At 41.6% G+C, this 20,945-nt stretch overlaps 2 protein-coding genes across 5 annotated transcripts in view; one reads left to right on the top strand and one right to left on the bottom strand.

Annotated features, from left to right (window-relative positions):
- Window positions 1-13: 13 nt before the first annotated feature.
- On the top strand, window positions 14-17,212 carry Dpit47 (DNA polymerase interacting tpr containing protein of 47kD). The gene is made up of 11 exons (XM_065447856.2): window positions 14-323; window positions 937-1,051; window positions 2,059-2,220; window positions 4,210-4,287; window positions 4,482-4,549; window positions 5,112-5,168; window positions 5,273-5,359; window positions 8,259-8,417; window positions 11,674-11,808; window positions 14,654-14,736; window positions 17,076-17,212. The coding sequence occupies exons 1-11, from the start codon at window positions 204-206 to the stop codon at window positions 17,167-17,169; spliced, it is 1,158 nt and encodes a 385-aa protein (XP_065303928.1). The 5' UTR covers window positions 14-203; the 3' UTR covers window positions 17,170-17,212.
- LOC135919502 (BICD family-like cargo adapter 1) overlaps window positions 17,198-20,945 on the bottom strand; it is a 208,763-nt gene continuing 205,015 nt past the window's right edge. For all 4 annotated transcript variants that reach the window (XM_070533825.1, XM_070533826.1, XM_070533828.1 and 1 more), the window contains exon 9: window positions 17,198-20,697. In XM_070533825.1, the coding sequence (XP_070389926.1) occupies window positions 20,503-20,697 (195 nt within the window). In that variant the 3' untranslated portion in view covers window positions 17,198-20,502. The remainder of the gene's footprint in view (window positions 20,698-20,945) is intronic.

Genomic DNA, 20,945 nt, shown 5'->3' with positions numbered 1-20,945 from the left:
TTAGGTCGAGTCACGTCGTAGAGAAGCCAACTTAAGGACGATGCGTGATGCGTGACCACATGGTTTCTGTTTAAAGATTCTGTGGCGTAGAGCTCAAACTCAATTATTTAAGGGGTTCAAAGTCGGGCTGTGAAATCGCGAGGAGCGTTTCTGGCGATCGTGCACAAGTCTACCTGTGACCAAGCAGTCGAAAGGCTTGTGACATGGATGAGGAAGAGAGGCTGAAGGTGCTCGAAAAGCTTCAACAAGATGAAGAGGAGTTCTTTGCCAACTTGAAACCAAGTAAATATCAGGATGGCTGGAAAGAAGAAACGTGGGAAAAGGTAGCCATACGATTGCTGTAATAGCATTACTTAGTCCTTTGAGATTGATCAAACTTCACTGATTGCGCCCGTAACTTTCGTCGGAAATTAAAGAAGTGGTTAGATGCGCACAAACCGAGATAACCATCTGTGTCCAACGTTGCAGTGCAGAACTCGCAAGCTCCGTCACAACGATTGTTTTCGCTCTATTAAAGAGTGATTCGAGGATCGAAATCGAGGTGTGCGATCAACCCTCTCTACGGTACGAATATGATCGAGCTGTCACCAACTTGCCACTTCATTTTACATGGTGTTACATCGCGCACATCGCTGCTTCTGATCACACTGTCGTTTACGACGTTTGTAATATGATGGTTACCTACACGAAAGTGAGAAGTGTAAAATGACTCAATACGGATGGTTTCTCTTAGGAATCATGGATTTCTGCCGTGTGTCCGACTAAGAGATGACAACCCAGATGTTTCCACAAAGTGCTATGTAAAGGCTTGGTCACGATTTTAGTGCAGTTTTTATAGCTTTGAATTGTTAAACTAGCTCTTAGTAGTGACATGCAGCTTGTGTGTATCTAAGTGCGAAAATACTAGTACTAAGTCATATTCGTGCTTCGTCGCAGGAAATGGAAGAGCATCCCTTGTTCGCAACAAAACTTCCAGACAATGCAGATTTGCCACCCCTAGTAGAAGCCATGCAGCAGTTAAAATATGATGCTGAACTGAATGGCCCGGAAGGTAACACACAACTTGATGTCATTGTTGAAGTTGTAACATATATTTCTTACTTTTGTATAAGTAATTATTGTTACGAAGTCATACTTTCACAATCAGCTTGTTAAATTCAGCTGCTAACCTGTTATTAGTGGTTATATGGGACATTGCATATGTGAAATTGCAACACTGTGTTAAATTCTATAGACTTCGATATTGCTCAGATTGATAATATTTTCAGAATGCCACATACATTAACGGCCATATGGTGCTCCCTGGAATACAACTCCAAGTGGCAGTTTAGTAATGCGTCCCAAGTGCTTGCCAAGTTTCATTTTACAAACAAATTATTTTTAATTTCCGGCCTCTTAAAGTCGTCCTTAAAGACCTATATTCACCCTTTCTTGTGGTGCATCGATTTCTATTGTGGATATGCGGATATGTTTGTGCCAGAAAGAATCCAATTGCATATGCATCTTAAACAATGTAAGCTACGATCTTTCAGTATTTTTCTTGCCGGGTCTGCACAAAGGAGCTGTGCATGGGTCACAATGTTTGTAGACAAACCTTGGGTGCCAAGTATGTAGAAAAGGGCATCGCCCAACAAAGCACAATGTGTAACAATGGTGGCTTGATAGACTGCATAGCCGCTGTGAAGAAACACCTCAGCAGTTCTCAACTGGCAGGTGGCTTACCGAGCTCTTAGGAAAAGCTATGCTACCAAGGTAATAGAAGTGTTTAATAAAGAAAGAAAGTTTACAGAACATCTCTCTTATGCTGGAGGTTTTCATAGCTGACCAATGCATGAGCCCTGGCCAGTCCTGACAGCCGTCGAGACAGAACCATGTTGTCTGTAACAGTATGGGCTACACCTACATAAGAGAAGATTTGGGAGTCTGAGTCAAGGACAGAAATGTTGCCTGATGTGTAAAAATGACAAGCTTATGTACCCAAAAAGTAGCCAAGTGTGTTTAACATTCTTTAATAGCTAACCTGCAAAGATTTTTACCTTGTTTGTATTTTGCCTTTAGATTTGGCAGAGCAGTACAAGGCTGATGGAAACAACAACTTCAAGCTGAAGAAATACCGCTGGGCGGTCATTTCTTACACAGAGGGACTCAGGCAGAAGTGCAAGAACCTTGAGCTTAATGCCCAACTGTACTGTAACAGGGCAGCAGCCCATTTTCGGATAAGTAAGTAATATGGCTTTTTGTTTTGTTTTTCTGAGTTCAATATAGTATGTTTTCTCTCTTTGCTCTTTCCCTACTACACTAAAAGGCGCTCTTACTGCCGTTCGGCACATATATTTAAAAAATTAGTGGCAACATTTGTAGTTGTATTTATCATTATAGCTTAAAGACCAACTACAACAAAGTTTTAGACTGTTTAGAAAGCCTAGTTTGAAATAGTGTATGTATGCACCAGCCTTCATGCAAAACTTTGTAGTATATGGAATATGGGTGGACGCAGCATAAAAAAACTTGCAATAATAATGCTAGGTAGTTTTGATACTGAAATTTAAAAAAAGGAGAAATTAATGCTACCATTGCTGCTCCCCGTAAATGACGCATAACTCAGTGCATCGTTGTACTAGTACCACGCATGAGACTAACCTCCATAATTAGGCAATCTGAAGACCTTAGAGGCCATAATCTAAGATTAATGTCAGGTCTGTTAACTACTTGGTGGATTAATCATCTGCTTAAGTGCTATGTAAAGGCTGGTAATTAGAAAATTAGATGATTGCCACCCTGCAGCTCTGCCCAGATTGCTTCAATAGTATGTACTACTACTCATTTATAACCAGTTTAGCCAAAGTGAAATTTTTTTGCAGTTGGTCTATTAAATGAAACAATGAAGTGTCCTCTGATACATAACTGCGAGTCGGCCTAGTTGGAACAGATTCATCTTAAAACTTTTTGTGTGCAAACAAACAGGGACGAAGAATAGGAGCAACACAAGGACGAACACTTTCTAACGACTGGTTTTATTTTTGAAGAACCACCCGCTTAAATACCCACAGATCTGCGCAACCTAGTCACCAGAGCACACCTATAGCGCATATAACAACACTTATGATAAAAATTACGTTGACCAAAGCCACCCGGTCAACATAAAAACAGTAAGGCGCATGAAACAACCACTTACAATAAGATGCGTTAAAAATGTGATGACAAAAGGGAATTTTCTTTATCCAACAATGAAACAGAAGGATGGCTGATGCATTTTTCCTTTTGTTTTTCAATCCAATGTGCTTCCACAATTTCTCTCACAGTTTGATTCCCTTGCCTATATAAAATGCCGGTGCTACTAAGACAAGGTGAGCAATCATGTTCTTGGCAAATCATTCCCAAATGCCTACCAGGGTGACCTTTCACACTAGACAAGTGTTCCCTTAACCTCGTGTTAATGCATCTCGCAGTATAGGCATAGGAATCAAACCGCGAGAGAAATTGTGGAAGCACACTGGATTGAAAAACAAAAGGAAGCATGCATCAGCCATCCTTCTGTTTCATTGTTGGATAAAGAAAATTCCCTTCCGTCATCACATTTTTAACGCATCTTATTGTAAGTGGTTGTTTCATGCGCCTTACTGTTTTTATGTTGACCGGGTGGCTTTGGTCCACGTCTTTTTATCACAAGTGTTATATGCGCTATAGGTGTGCTCTGTTGACTAGATCGTGCAGATCTGTGGGTATTATATGCGCTATAGGCGGGCTCTGGTGACTAGATCACGCAGATATGTGGGTATTTAAGCAGGTGGTTCTTCAAAAATAAAACCAGTTGTTAGAATGTGCTCGTCCTTGTGTTGCTCCTATTCTTCGTCCCTGTTTGTCTGCGCACAAAAACTTTTCAGATGAGTTCTCTAATATTTATGAATGACATTCACAGAAGCACAGAAAAAGGCACGAACAAGAATCAACATATGACATCTCAATTAGGCTTATTGCGTTAAAAAAAGAAGAAAAAAAAAGCAGGAATTTACAACACTATGTCCCATGCCCATGAAATCAACATATGCAGATTGGAACATTCCCGAGAAAAATTGCACCTTTCGCGAAGCAGTCATCTGATTTAGCTAAACTTCGTTACAGCCACACAGACCGATAGGAAAAGTTCATGCTGCTCATCATTTAAATTACTCCATCCGATTACTCTTTTCTTGACTTGCACACTTACAGAAAATTATGGCTCAGCCTTGGCTGACTCAGCGGCTGCTTCAAAACTCAAGCCAAACTACACGAAAGCAATGACAAAAGGCAAGTATCGGCAAAGCTATCAATCACAGCATAAGGCTGCTGCTTTGTAAGGCACTTGATGTTTGTAAAGGCATGTACACTTATTCAAGTGCATATTTATTGTCAAATGGATAACTACGATGCATTTAATTAATCTTAATTGTGTTCTTCCATTTTGGCATCCTGCTACATCCCCTCCATTTCTTTGTTTTTAGCTGCCCTATGCTGCTGGGAATTAGAACGCTATCAGGAGTGCATAGACTGGTGCAAGCAGCTCTTGGAGGTAATGCTACAAACATTCTGTTTCTTTGTTTGCCTTTATATGGCTTCAATGATGTTTGAAGCAGTGTCCCGTTTCTTGTTCTTGTGGATTTCTCAGTCGTACTCTTTTCACTACCAGCTGTAGACATTACTTTCACCAGTGCACATAAAACATACTTGCTGTGCTAATGACATAACAGGAATGTTAAGTATGAGAATGGTAATAGATTCAAGCCAGAATGTTACGCCTGTTTTGGAGCATTCATGGACATGTGGGAAATAGCCAGCTGTAAAGCACACTTTTGCTTGAACCATTGTTGGTTTGAAAAACATTGTGACATTTGGTTTTAATCATGTACAGCTTAGCTGCTGAACTTCTATTACTACCATGCTTTAAAAGATGTGTATTAGCATATTGTGTCATGTGCTATTCTGCCTCGCAATATTATCAAACAATAATCCCTCAAACACCCTTCTGCCTCTTGCGATCTGACGGTATTTAATTATATGCGGTAAAAATGTTCAAATCATGTTTTGTAGTACCAATTGCACACTGGGCTCATGGTTTATTGTGCCCCTTCCAGCTGGACCCTGCAAACGCAGAAATGAAGGTGTTGAAAGAGAAGGCAGAGAAAGCGCTGGTATGGCCACTAAGATTTCAACTGTTGCGAGCTTTCTCGGATTTGTGTTGTTCTAGTGCCTGTTCTTTGACTTGTTTCACTGTGTCTCCTCTCCTCACTTACAGAAATTAGATGAGCGGAACCGAAGAAAAGCGGAGCTGAAGGCAAAACAGGAGGCCCAGAGAGAGGCAGCTCTCAGAAGTGCCCTTTTGGTGAGCTTGTTTTCGCACTCACTACCTCATATATGTGTGCAATCATGTCAAATTCTCTTCGGAAGGATTAGCAGAGTGCTTTGGCACTAGGTTTTCATGCTTGACATACTTTCCTTGGCAATCTAATGTTCACAGTTTGTGTTTTAGTTACACGTGTGAGGTGAACGTATCAGCTGTATGTGCCTAACCTTGTTGGGAAGTGACAGCTGTCAATAGACCCTGCTCCACACTCGTGTAGCCGCTTCTATTTTTGCAGCGGATACTTTGTTCTATTGGCTCACTATTGGCTTAACAGCTTTTCATGTTTGCAGTTGTGTTTTAGTTTAACAGTTGAGTTAAGCAAGGGCACATTATGTGTTAAGCGAGAATGACCGTTATGATAGATCAGATGGAGGCTCCTTGAGATGCAAATGGACACTTTTCTGAAGCGGTCTTCTTGGCCCATGGCCCTTGGTCCCCAGCAACTGCAGAGCTCTTTGCTAAAGTGGCAATAAGGCTTGTTGCATAGAAGAGGGGGCTAGGAATCCCTCATTTCGAACAGGTCATCATTGGGAACCAGTAATGATGTACAACGTCAATAGTTGGAGGCTGATCATATAGAAAATAGGCTTGTATTAAGGGATAAAACGATGGCAGCAAAAGCACGAGTAGGTGAAATTCTAAAAGTATAATTGGGCAATGCAGTGTAATAGCAATAGTAATAATAATAACAATATCTGCATTTCCATCGTAATATGATGAGGGAGACAAGGAGAAAAAAACTGCAATGTGTAGGACATATTATTGTTGGTTTGGAGTAACCGAGTAGGGGCCAAGGGAAGGAAAAGGCAATTAGTGGCTGAAGATTTAGAGGGATGGAGAGGTTAGGAAATTTGCAGGCATAGGATGGGTTCTATACTCGTGAGCAACTTTCTGTGGCTATGAAGAGAAAGCTACGGGGGCGAAGCACCTGCACATGTGTTACTACGCCACGTAGTCCGCCAGTATTTTACAGTGCTTTTGGTTGCTCAGAACAGAGAGTGAATCGACGCAGCTTCGACGTGCGACGGTTTCGCGTTTGCCCAGACGCGGAAGGGAATAACTGCGAAATAAGTGAACTTTTACATTCAGTGGTGTGTTTTGCCTTATTTGACTGTTGCTAATAAGGTGTTTTGTCTTGCCCAGCCTAAACTAACATGCGTTAAAATGCAGGACTCTTCAGAAGCGCTCTCACTTGTGCGCACTTTGCCTCCGTAGCTTTCGCTTCGTAGCCGCAGAAATTTGTCCACCAGTATAGTCACACAGGACAGGGGTAATCACAGTGTTCTGCACGAAAAGCCTCTGTCCTGCAGTGACCTCTTAATTAGGTAGGCTGGCAAGGATGAAGACGGCAATACTGCCTACATGGCAGTAAGATTCTCAAATCTTACCCTTCGCAAGAGCAGGGAGAACCTGCACCTTTATTTATTCCAGCAATGAACATGTTTCATCACGACCAAATATTCACCAACATAGTCGAGCAAATGTGGATGGGAATAAATGAGAACTTTCAAAGGTTCCTGCATACCTGCCAACTTTCCCAAAATTTTTGGGAAGCTTACAGAATTTGGAATTGTTTTAAAATTTTATGAATGTTGCATGAATATGTACGAAAAATAAATTCTGCTTGCTAAAAAGTTTCACCTGTCACTCTCCAACCATACCTTTGGAAGGTTTCTGATTGAGAAAGGACACTAGAGGGGTACTTGAGTCAAGCAAGTTTATATAGACAAATTACCGAAGCAGGCGAATGGCAACAGCGGTGTTGCTGGAAAAGTCACTGCGATCTAAAATGTGTTGTTTGCCACACTTTACGTTCCGTAATTGCTGCTGCTTGTGTGCAGTGACTAAGGGTAAGTCATCATTCATAAAGAAATTAGAAGTTCATTTATTTGACCATTTACTACATGGAGACAACCTAGGAAAGAAAGCTGCATAAGCAGTTTGACAAGCGCATATGTATCCCCAAAGAAAACCTAAAGAAAACTTTGTTGAGAAGTGTGCTCGTGGTCTTGCTTGTCTGAAATATTTTCTGGCAACTGCATTACAACCGGCATTTCATCTCGCACGGCTGTACTATAAGCTATATGCATATACATTGAGTTCTATGAGAAGATAAACAGGATTCAGAAAAGACCGCATTGTATCTGTTCCCGCACTACAAGCGGTTACATAATAAGTTATCTGAGCTGTACATCCTGTTACTGACAGGAGATGTTTAGTGAACTGTGTGCTTCTTTTGCACTCACACCAATGTGCAAAAAGGTGCTTATGAGTTTGTAAGTTGTGATGATATAAAAGCCTGTAAAGCTGAAAGAAAAATTATTCAGATCCAAGCTTGAGGGAACGTAGCAAGGCAACAAGTATTTCCATGCTGTTAGTGTGTAGTCATGACAAAAGTTCCAAGCATTGCACATATATCTGTATTTACTACCTGGAACACTAATTGATCCTTTTAACAGAAATGAGACAATGAAAACATAGTGCACTGATCTGAACGACCATATCCTGGCTGTTCCTGCAGGTGTGTTTAGTAAAGTACATTTTGTTTCCGTTTTAAAGTAGAACCTCATCAATACATTCCTTGCTAGTATGTAGAAATAAAATCTTCAAGTTCTAGTGAGCATGGAAGCCCGGGTCCTCGGAACAAGACTTGCGCTTCAGCGATGCCCCAAAAAAGCTGCAATTACTTTCCTTGGAAAAGGGCATTCGATTTATACACCCCTCATCTTCGTTTTGCTAAAAATGGCATCACTGAAGCGCGTCGTGACCCCGACTTCATCTTTACACATTATACCTTCCCAGCTATTATACTCTATTCTTGCAGTTTCGTGAAGAAGGCATATATCATATAGGTTCTGCCTTTGCTTCTCTTTTACAGGAACGGGGCATTGAGCTTCCCAAAGCTAAGGATGAGGAACTGGAATGCAACAGCTTTGAAGCGCTCATGCCCACCCACCCAGCCTTGCAGGGCCACAGAGTGCACCTGTCACCAACAGGTGATGGTCTCGTGTGGCCAGCCATTTTCCTCTACCCTGAGGTAACGCCTTTCCTGCATGTTACGAAGTGGGCTCACTAATAAGTCCTTACATGAAGTACAGAGCTTAGCATTTCAATGAGAGAGGGAACTGAGCGGCCTGATTTTTTGTTAGTTACAATGACACGAAGTTAACAGACAATGATGCCAAGCAAGGCGTAGGGGAAATCATCAGGGGGTTTTAATTGCAATGTAGAAGTAATAAGGAAAAAGGGAGTGAAAGTGCACAAAAATATACCTTGGCACTGGTAGGAGTCGAACCTACATCTTCCACATTGTGTGTGCATTACTCCACCATATGAACAACTATCTTCCTGTACATTTTCTCAGATATTTGTGTGTGTGCTATATTTGTCACTGGAAGTGTTATCCAGCTAGACCAATGGCCATGGTGGCCGATGTAGAACATCCGTTTAACTGCAGCCATCACATAGTATGCCAGCGGTTAAAAGCTTAGCATTTGATCTTGGCACCCTAGCAACATGGGCAACAAGAGATGCACAGCACATATTGCATGCAGGGTGTCTACCAAACAGGAAAACCAGGAGAACTGGGAATTCTCAGGGATATTGAGTAGTCTGGAAAAGCTCAGGGAAAACTCAGGGAATTTGTGCCTCTATCAGGGAAAATTAGGCGTAATTTTATTGAAAGGGTCGAAAGTTGTGGTAATGCTGCCTCGAGTAACAGACAGGAATCATAATGAATCGTCTTTGACGCCCTGTCATTGACTGGAGGAGTTGCCAGTGTACAGTCAACAACCGACTTTCCGGATGCCCGATAATTTGGACGGCTTCGCAGCACCACCAACGTACCCTATAGAATCAATGTATCAGAAAGTCTGAAATTTCGGGCGCAAGAACCCTTCACTGTCCTATTTGCCGGACCTTTTACCGTGACCGCAGGTCTGAAACGGCATTAATCAAAGCCACCAGCTCTGCCATTTTGATTACCTCACCACCTCGAACTGGCGCTCTCGCACGCAGATCCGCTGGCAGCCGTAGCTACCACTGCGGCGACGCTAGGCATAGCTGCTTTGACATTTGCTATTAAGCTTCTTGCTGTTGGGTGCCGTGTTTTTCATTGAAAGAATTCGCTGCTGTCAGCAATGGCATCGACTTCGCCGCAGTGGTCCTCGCGATTGGCTTAGAAGCTTGGAAAGCATGGTGCGTTGCCTAATGCCGGTTCCCGAAAGTCAGCTTTGCCTCTGTACAGAAATGTTACTTGGTGAAGCATACGCAAAAGCATTGCAGTGAAGCATAACAAGCGTGGAAAGGGGCTATTGCCACGGGACACGGTATGTATTCCTTGATTATACGCACATGCATCCGGTATCTCCTGTCACAGTACGAGCACTGATATACCTAATACGTGTACCAACAGGCCTTCAGAGCGTTTTCGAATGTGCTTGCGGTGGTTTGAGCCCTTAAGGGCAGTAAATGACATGCATTTATTTTTTCCGACTGGCCCATTTTTCGTACGTTTTCACCGCCTCTAGAGAGTTCGAAAATCGGACGTGGACTGTGCAACTGACCAAGAAGATGCTTCAAATTTTCTGTGGAGCGAACGAGTGGGTGAAGGAGGACAAGAACAGAAAGGACCTATGCATTGAGGAATGAATGGGAAAGGAAGAGTGCTCCCGCATTTTTGAAGGAGCTTGAGCTCAAAAAACAAAGTGTTGGCTGATGCCAAGATGCAGGTGTTGCTCATCAAGCCAAAATAAACTCTTTAAAGCAGTGAAACACAACACTGAGGTGTTATGCACGGGCTGAGAGTGTGTCAGGACAGTTGAGGTTGACTTACGAGCTGTTCAGAGAGAATCTCAATTGTGAAAAAGTTTGGGCCTCATATGACTGAGCTTGCTATCAGTTGATAGAAATAGCTCGCATTCAAAAATATTTGCTTGTGTATGCATCTCTTTTTTTATTTGTATTTGAGAATGCCCGGCTCAATTAGGAATTTTTTTCGAATACCTACATGTTATTTGCTATGCATTTTACTAAGCCCTGCCTTCTATGCTCTTTTTGAATAACATAAACACTCTTAGTGTTCAAATTGGATTAAGTCGTCTTTATCTTAATTTTTTTTCATATGCTTACTTGAGAGTGACAGCATTGGGCAATATGGTTTCAGCCCGTCTTGACATAAAGCATGATTCTGCATGACTCAAGGAATTTAGCAAAGGTACTCGGGGAAAACCTGGAAAACTCGGGGAATTAGGAAATGTCAACTTAGTAGACACCCTGTGAATGATTTTGAGGGGTGAGATTGCACAAGCATCTAGCTTTCCAAACGTTCACTTGCGTTCTCGTGATTCGTCAGCACAGCGAGGTGGGAGCACAAATTGAACACCACCTACTCGGTGACGTAAGAGATGAAGCTAACTTGTGCAAAGCAAGATGCTTGCGCAATACAACCCCAGTTTGCATTATCTCGTTCCCATCTATCTGAGATCACAGTGGCAGCCTGTGTCAAGGTGAGGCAACAGAAGATGCGTGGCACATCCGATTCTTTGTTTCGATTTTTTGATGTGTTCGGCATTTGGCAAACACCATTTGCATTCTGTACTCTGTGGCCGGGTAGCCAAACTTTGAAATGCAAGTTCTTAAATAAATCAGGGCCTGGTTTTCCCGTGAATGAACACCTATCAAAACCTGTAACAATCATAGTAAAGAAGAGTGCACACAGGATGGAGAAATGATGAAGTGACAATGGCAATGGCATTTAGCAATATTACACAAGTACTGGTCATTCGATTCAGCAGTGTGTTATGTATAAAGGTAGCGGAACGAGGGCAAACGTGTGTGTGCCCACTGTGCACAAAACATTTTTGGCGTCACTAGCCTGTTTGTTCTTTAATGCTCATCGTCTAAAAGTTATGCATTTTTAGACAAACAGCACCAGGAAGAGCTGTGAATTATGATGTCACTTACACCTGATGCAAGTTGTACTGCACCTTTGTAATAGGTGGTCAGCTTTTTCTCTCGTATGTTCATGGGTAGTTACTCATGAATGCTTGTCTTTGCTTGAGTGCAAGCGGACTATTGGCAGGGATAATATTGGACCCTTAGGAACACCCCAGTAAAAAACACTCGTTTTGTGAACACCTGCATACCCTTGCCCATGTGATTGCCCATGTGATGCTCAGCTTTACAGCTTGTCTTATTCAGCTTAACAAAGCTTTCAACTCTGGCGATTCTAACAATGGCATGTGACGATGTTGATGAAAGTGTCCATCCCCTTGTTTAATTACTGCTTGTAGGTGATGGAGTCAGACTTTGTGCAAAGCTTTGACGAGTCTTCCACCTTCGGAGAGCAGCTTCAACTACTGTTTGGAGACCCTAACAGTCAACCCGAGTGGAATGCCAGTGGTCGCTACACTCCCAACCATGTTTCAGTATGTCACATTGTTTTGTTTTTTTCCTCTGCCCTTCTTTTGACTCTTGCTTGTTGCTAAAGGAAAGAACAAAAATAAGGACTGTTCCTTTTAAAAGTGTACAGACATGAGTTTTATGTTTGAAGTGTACGGAGATAAAAGCTGTGGCTGCATTTCCTAAATCAGAAATATGTGTATGTGATCACTCAACAGATAATTTATAAAATAATTTTTTTTGCAAGACGATTTTGTTTACTGAAGCCATCAAGGCTGATTGAGAAGGACAGTTATGTCACCACTGCTTCATAATCTCTTCAAGTTCAGAATTCAGAAATAACTGCAAAGGCATGTGAAATACTTTTCGGAATTCTCAATGGCACTATTTGATTGCCAGTGACATTTTCGGAATATGAAAAAGTAAAAATTGATATCCGAGTTGTAGCGCCATATCTTGTTTAAAGAGATACTTAAGGAGGGCACCAAGTCAGGCTAGACTGGTAAATAACCTTTCTGAGTTATTTACCAAATTTGTCTTATGTAAAATATGTCGGTGCACTGGTGTAAAAATTTTTCTTGCACCAAACATAATTTCTTGGATGTTGTGCTCAAATGCTGCACCAATGACGAAATTGTGTGGAATGACAGTGTTGTGGTTACAGTCGAACCTTGTTCTACTCCGACCACAAAGAAGGTAGCATTGTACATGAAAATACATTTGTTACAATTAATGTTTGTTATATATGCACATGTCAGTATCAGCGCGAAAAAAATTCACAATAGGTCTGTGTGAAAAAAACACAAGCACGATGCTTCTGCCAGGCCAGTTGGTCACTCGGTGCCAGCTTGCCATGCCGATACCTTGTAAATGAACAATGCTAAATTGCAAATGCATTTTGCGCCATCGTCAATATGCAATTGGTGTAATCACACAACATAGATTGGTAATTTGCTGGCAGCAGGTCAGTCAAACCAAGCTGTTGGCCATGACATGAATGTGTATCGACAATCTGCTATTTTAAGTTGCTCTTGCTATTTGATATTTCTGTTACCAGAATGTACATACTTTGAGCTGCAAGCAAACAATTTTCACTAGGCTAGAACAAGTAATGTCTCATATTTTTCATTTTTTCAGTTACATTATAGCAGTAAAATACTGGTTGATGTAAAGCATGGCCAACCAAATTACAGGTTTACTTCGTTACAGTATCAAGGTTTGACTGTGTATTCATGTGTTCAGGTCTGTTTTGTGCAGCAAAGTTTAGAGAGGTTGCGGGTTCTGCAGTAATTTCTTTGTGAATTTATTTTACAGTCCTTTCTTCTCAATAAATTAGCCTTAGTCAGATGTTCCCACAATCTGCAAGATTGTGCAAGATTGTAGGGAATTGGCTGCAGGGATTTCAAAGTTGTGTCATCAACAGCACTGTTTTATGATATGCGTAAAATATGATCAAAGTTGCTTGTTTGCTATTCCAGAAGTATAATGAAAGGTCAGCTTGTGTATGGCTAGTTGGTCCACCCTTAAAGTAAGCTGAAACAGTGCAACTAAACGAACACAAAGAAGAATGTACATGCGTGTTGGGCACGCATATCACCCCCCCCCCCAAAAAAAAAAAATAAAGCATTCCTTCTTACGGCAGCACCCTTTTAAAATTGATCAATAGGAGCGTTGCAGTCACCCGTCTTGAGGCTGCATTGAAGATGTCCATATGAGTACCAGATATAGCACAGTTTATATAAAGACAGCATGGTTAAGCCTTAACTATCAAGCTCGAGCTGTACTTGTCCTAGCTGATTATACTGATGTTGCTGATGACGAGCGGTGCTCATCTAGACCACACGTTATACTACTTGTAGTAGCACAGGCTCAATGACAGGGACAACAGAGAGGCACATGTGACAGCCACACAGCACATTGTCAAATGTTCCATTCTGTTGTCCCTATCATTCAGCTACAACAAAGTAGAGGCAGCCAGGCCAACAAGCCTATATAGCTACTACCCTCATGCACTTGAGTTTCAGCACTTGAACGCATTCATCAGTGCTCTTTATTCCTTTTGTTATCACCACTTCAAGTAATTACACTTAATCCTTAAATGTGTGCTGAGGGAAAGCCTCTTTTTCAGAGCAGATGTATTCATTAACGTTTTGGTTGAACGTACGAGATAAGCTGCACTACAATATAATTTTTGAGTAAGGATATAATGATATAATGAAGTATAACGGTATAAAAAAAGTATATCTTTTATGATTCTTTACAGAAGAACTTGAGAATTAAAGGGAAAATTAAGGGTTGTAGGGTACCATCCTTGTGTTTCAACTTGTGTGTGCAAAATCATTCTGTAGAAATTAAAGTGACCATGCAATGAACCTTAGCACTCAAAAAAGGAAGAATGCAAAAGACTGCTGCATTTGGTTCTATATATACACAGGTTGTTGCACAACCTAAAGAAAGTTATTGGCAGACACAATGTCAGTTTGCTTGTTTTCTGCCTTGTGCAAGCTGTTCGTGATGTACAGTGACACACACCAAAAAGAAACATGACAGGCATGGACGGTGGCTACAAAAAACTGGCAGTCTTTCAATAAAATACAGTTGGTGGTCAGCAGTCGTCCTGTAATGCATGTTCCTTCTTTGACTTCATTCAGTTGCATTGTTTTAGCTTATACTTTGTAATGGAACACTCCATCTTAATGTTAGTCTCTCTCTAGTATTCGTTTACTCTTGGTAGCGAGCGCTTTGTTTTGTGTGGTAGTTGCAACTAATTTACTTACAGGGATTGGAAAATATCCAGGTACTTTCGATTTTCCAATCTTGTGGTCCAATCTTATCTTGCACTACTAATGATAACAATGGGCTTCGTTTTAGGTTTGGTTCAAGGACCACTTCACCGGAAAGCCTGTGGCCATCTCACCAGCGACTACATTGAGGACAGTAGTTTTTAACAAAAGGCAAGTTTTCATTATTCCTGCTCCAGGCATTCAGTGTACAAAGATACAATAGTATAGTCCCTACTAACTTTCTGTACTAACTTGGTAAACATTACTGTGGTGAGAAAGTTCCATCCAGCATGACCATGGCGCAGCCTTAATTTTAAGGTTATGCAAAAGGCATCTTTGGTCATGGCACAGACCTGTTGCTAGACTAACGAGTTGCATCTTAATTCTCTGTAAAACTGTAATACCTTTGCTTTGTTCTAAAGTCACTGATTGGATGCCTCATCACGCACTTCGTGACAGTCCGTGCCATGTTCGTGACAGTCCCAAATGTTCATTTACATTCTGTGAAAAAAAAACAACAGATTTTTATGTTCTTTTTTACTTCAAACAATTGCCTGAGGATGCACAGTCTTTGTCATTCTTTCAAAGCAGTAAATACACTGTGAAATATTGATTCATTACTGCTGTATCATATGTGCGTAATGATTTTCTCAGTTCAGTAACAGTGCCCTAATGAATGCTATTGCTCCTTGTGTTTCTTTTTGTTTTGCTTTTCAGCCATTTGTTTTATTCATGTGTGGTTTTCAGTATTATGCTTTTTTCTTTATTACTTGTGTATGTGCAGAGTACACACCACAGTGGCTGGAGTGTCCCACACACTAGTGATTTATGCTTCTGTGGGCATGGATTACATAGATTCCCACAGTGCATGGGATCCTTCCTTTTTTTTTTTTCTTTTTGTATGAGCTATTTGGCAAGGGTGAGGCATTCAGAAGCCATGGTCAGGAAATTCCGGAACGGTTCACAGTGAAATACTACGTGTTCTATTGAAATAAAGTGTGTGCACCTGTGTCAATTAAGTCCTCATCTGCTACTGTGTCTGTCCATGTAATTTGTACAGTTGCTACTAAATGGCCAGAGGTTGTTGAAGCCAGGTAAAGGAGGGTCTTTAAGCACTTAAGACAGGGCCAGGTGAAGCTGTCTCCAATTCAGACCTGCTCCTATACATAGCAACACATTAGTGTTCCCTTTGAGGAATATTTGCAGCCGCATTTTTAGCCAGCGACTAACTGTATTTAGAGTCCTTCGTTTCCAGATAAAACCCAATTTTTTTTCACTCTAAACAAGTTTTTATAAAAATCACGTTAAACCCAATGTCTTCCCAATGTTCTGCCCTTATGTGTAGGGTAAAAAAAAAATGCAGGCATTACAAAAGTAATAAATGCTGCCTGCCTTTTGTGAACAAGCAGTCACGACATGTCATATTGGCGCATATATATCAATTTGCAAGAAGTGTTGCTGGAAAATCTACACGAAGTGGGCCAGGACATTGCAGTGAAATGACAATGACGATGATGACAATAAACTTAATGCATGGCAGCTTGGTGGGGTTTTGTATCGCTGTCGAAAAAGGCAGACTCCGTCCCTCTGCTGAGCTGAGTCAATACAGATGTGCACTCTTGAGTTTGAATTATATCTACCAGAACGAAGCACCGAGAACAGCATCCATGTGCTGGTCTACTGGCAGGATGCCATGCCATTACCTGCTGTACAGCCTAGCGAACATAGTGCCTACATTGCTCAGCATTACAAACAGCAGCTGCAAAAGCGAGAGGACGTTTTTCCAACTAAGGTGTGCACGTATGGCAGCGAGGGATTGTAAAATAAGGAAAGGCATCGTATCTCGTGCGAAGCTGCCTGTATACACTGCCCCACCCCCCTTTTTTTGTTAAGTTAGGTGCAGAGAAATGGGGAAATGAGGCTTCACCAAGCATGTCTGTGTTTGTTTCGTTCGTGTGGTTTCTCTAAAAATTTTAAATAATGCCTGCCAACAAGCATTTGCGTGTGGAAAAGTTCATGACATGACTTGCAAGCTGCTTTCTTTAGGTCGTTAGATATTCCTGCGAGTGATTTGGCGTGCTCAAATAAAATGTTCATGTATAGAAAGAGACCATTGCCTTCGTTGTTTGTGAAAGTAACAATTAAAATCCCAAACTTCGGGCTGCCAGTCACGGAAAGCTCAATATCTTCCCAGTTTTCCTGTTTAATAACAATAATACCAAATTTCCACCTTTCAAATAAAAAAAAATGATAAGCGAATAACGAAGGACCCTGACATGCTGTTGTAAATAAAATGAAAGTAGGTAACGCAAGAATAATTAAATCTGAAGGACAGAAAGGAAGCATCTTTAATGCTGTCATTACCCTTGCTTTTCATTAGTTCAGCAACTGAGCCTATTTGGTGCCTACTCTTCTTTTGTTCTTTTCAACATTAGCACAGTCGTCCCAATAATCATTTAGTTTAATCAGTAATAATAATCATCTTAATTTTCTCTACTCTCTCTCTTCAGGTTTCACATTGACAATGGGACTGCATCCTTTTGGATCTTACCCAAAGGCACAGAGTACGAGGCACATTTCCTTGCCGACACTGGCAGCAGATGATGTCCAGTAGAAAATAAACAACAAACCATTCTCGCCATGCAAACATGAATGTGACATCTTTTATTTCACAACAGTGCACACTTTATTTTGCAATCATGTGCACGCACATATTTCAACATATGCAAGATTAACTCGGAATTTGGTTGTTTGCTCACACGGCCCGATCAGCAGTGAGTTCAACATGACCATAGCGCTGACTGTAGCAGCAGCACTAGGTCATGGTTGGTCATTAAAAAGTCATAGTATTTGGGAGCTGCGGTTATTTGCAACTTTACCACAGTTAGGAGCTCAGACAAACATTTTTTTTTTTAACATTTTAAGGCTTATTTCGATGTAGTTGGGGCCCTTCTTCACCCTTTCTAAATTGAATTTGCTCTTTTAAATTTTAAACCAATTTTCAAAAAAAAAAGAATTATATTCTCAGCTCAAAGTGAGCATTTAAAATTTCCTTAAGTGACGCAGGCGTTTTACCTTGTTTTCTACACTTGTGGGTCTGAACGCCTGGTGCTCTTGTGGGCGGTACCGAAAATCAGCCCAGTCCTTGAGCAGATACACTTAATAGTACATCTGCAGCATCGCTTGTTTCCCATCTGGTCAACAAAAACAATTTGTTATTGCTTTACGAATGTTTACCTAATGCTTGCTCCAAGCTGCCATTTCAGTACCTTTTGGCATTTGATCAGGATTTGTCCTCTCTATAGCTATTTGATTTGCAGATTTCTATGTGCACAAAAGCCACGCTGCATTGTGGAATCTTTGTCATATTGTACATACAAAATAAAGGCCTCTATCAGCATGTTATCCTTTCACTGACTTAGATAAAACAAACACAAGTTACGCCTTCATAAACGCACGAAGGCATCACACAGTAGACTGTATGTACAGTTGTACAAAAGCTCGTGTAAGGGAAGCAGGGGTTTCTGAAGCTGGGAAACGACAGGCTCTCAAGCTAAAGTTGCAGGAGAAATATGGGCACAAGATCGCTTTTGCAGCCAGGAAAGCTGCTGCAAACTGTACTCGATGATGAATTTGTGCACTGTCTTGTGACGCGAGAAACAGAAACCGACAATGAAAAATTCACAGAAACGCAAGAAAATTGTCAAGCTAGTAAAAGCATGTCATTCTAATGACAAAATGCTGCAGAAAAAAAAAGACGTTTTTGCTACACATTCATGCTATTATCAAAGGTAGACTGGATCTAAATGCGCTAATGGATGTTTGAAAACGGAGAATGCACTTCTTAAATGAAATGTCTAGCAGGGCTCTGCACAGTGAAGGTTTTTTTTTTTCTGCTCACATGCCTTGAATTTATTGCTAGTGAGAACTGGTGGCGTATGGTACAGAATAACAATTTTCTGTTTACGAGAACAGTTGCTCCATGCAAGGTGGCAAGAGTTTAAAATGCCAGTAGCTTGAACAGCAATTGTTAAACACAAACTCTTGAAGCGATGAAATTCAACAGCCAAAGGAACAATCTACAAGACTTCTAAACTGCCTATGAAAAACGCCTACCTTCACTTAACTTTAGCAATTGTGGCTAGATGTGAAATTTTCGTGGTTGTACGATGCCTACCCACTTGAATGGAAATTCTGCTGGAAGGATGCCTATGTTGAAGTGTTTTTTTGAGGGCAATAGCTGGTCCCCCTTGTGCATGTGCCGCACATTGCAGGTGCGCGGTTGTGGGCGATGGGCATACATCCCATTACACATACTCAACCTCGGTCAGCACATCTTTGCACGTAAGAGGCACATGATTCTTGGGCCACAAGAGACTTGGTGCAAACTGCCAGGAAAATGTTTATGGCTTCGGTGAATAAGAACTACATGCACAAACTTTACTGCATACTAGCTTAAAGTGGTCGAACAAAGCCCACACTGTCTCTGAAAGAGAACTGCGTGCACACCTTTGTAGCCAAGCATCAGACACTCTAGTTGCCTCTGCAAAGTGTTTCTTATTAATAAAGCTTCGAACAGAACGCCGTATTTACATACAGATCTTGAAAAGAGATTGATGTCCTTGAAAAGTTGCAACTATCATTTAAATATGTACATTGTAAATATCAACAGCATGTGCCATCAAAAGATCAACAAGTGCACTGGCACCTGTAAGGACCCTTTGGTTAAACCAAGGCCTGGCAACGTTATGTAAATACGCTATAGCGACAACGATGACTCGTATATATCCTAGGGATTCTGCAGTACACTGCAATTCGGTGTGCTAGAAAAAGGATTGTTGTAGGCATGAAAAAGCGAATACACATTGCGCGTTTCTATAAGTGTCGCGCTTAACCTGCGCTTAAGAGACTCGAAACTGCTGCGTTTGAAAATAATCTGATAACTGACCACAAAGCATACAAAGTTCTTGGAAAGTATACCCAATGTTTTCTGTAAATAAAAACGAAGCACTATTGAAATCACTCTGGAATGGTCTGCGACCATGTTGCAGAAACCAAAGAAACAAAGAAATTTTAATGTTGAAATAGGCTCTGCAAGGTAGCAAATCATTTGCAGTTTGTGGCAGTATTGAATTGTGTAAGCGTCACAACCAAGGATACTTAAATTATATTACAGCTGTGCTAATTGGCAATCAGTACCAGATAAGAGCAGTAGCAACAGAAGTGCTAAAATAATTGCAAATAAGTTAAAACTGCTCAACGAGTGTATTCCTCCGAAGTAAGGCATCATCGGAAAACATTGCATGATTGTTCGCTCATACACATTTTACCCAAGGTTGCATTCATATCTGAATCATAAAACAGCGATACTACAGCTAGTGCATATATTATACTCTTCGTAAATCGTACATTTCAGTATTGCTGCCTGAACAATTTTTTTGCACATAAATAAAATGTGCAATTAGGGATAAAACCCACTGACTGAATGCTCAGAAGTCTTTCCCGTGGTATAATAATCTCTCACTCGACAACGAGACAGTATATAGGCGACATCACACAAGTCTGCTTGCAGAGCACCAGAAAGGAGAGAAGGTCTGCATCAGTAAGGAGTGCTAAAATGTGCAACACGCACTAACGCACTTGACAGCCAACAACAATATCCTAATTCTCACGTCAGCGTGCACAACACAAGAGCAACACAGAAAAAGTGTCTGCGCACAACATCGACGCGACGATGACATTGATGAGATGATAAATGTATGCTCAAGGTTTTTCCAGTCTCTTCCCCGATTAGGGGAAGGAAGTGGGTTTCAAGATCTCTTGAATGGCAGCGGACACTGGAGACCGCAGTATACTGGCACTTCTGTGGTAAGTTCATGAGGCAGGGGAGAGAGGAGTTGTGGGGCACAGCACACAGAGTCCCAAAGGGGGGGGGGCTCACTGGGGCGTCTGAGGGGTCTGCTGTTTCTTCCACAGTCCAAACAGCTTGCCCCCCTTGCTGGGCGTCTTCTGCTGCGGCGACGCGGAGGCACCATTGGCAGCAGCTGCCTGTGCCTTTCTTCGGCGGTCCTCGGCCTCCTGGCTCCGCAGTTGCTTTTGGACACGCTCATCCAGCAGGGACTGCATGTCCACCTGCAAGAAGAAAAAAAACGTGAGCTGTCGCTGCACCGAGCTTCGCGAAAGTTCCCAGTACAGCGAGTTAATGACACCGCGGAAGTAGCCAACTCGAGGCTGTATGCTGGTGCAGTGCGTCTCGGGTGTTGCGCCATAGTAAGCGGTTTGACGCTCATCGCCAGCACCAACATCACAGGAACAACAAGAAATCATAGCGATGTTGCGCGGCAACACTGGTATACAGAAGAACTGCGATATAGCGAACA

This window comes from Dermacentor albipictus, chromosome 2 (genome assembly GCF_038994185.2).
Source record: "Dermacentor albipictus isolate Rhodes 1998 colony chromosome 2, USDA_Dalb.pri_finalv2, whole genome shotgun sequence".
Taxonomy (NCBI): domain Eukaryota; kingdom Metazoa; phylum Arthropoda; class Arachnida; order Ixodida; family Ixodidae; genus Dermacentor; species Dermacentor albipictus.
Note: the sequence above shows the minus strand (reverse complement) of the source record. Positions and strands in the feature narration are given on the sequence as shown.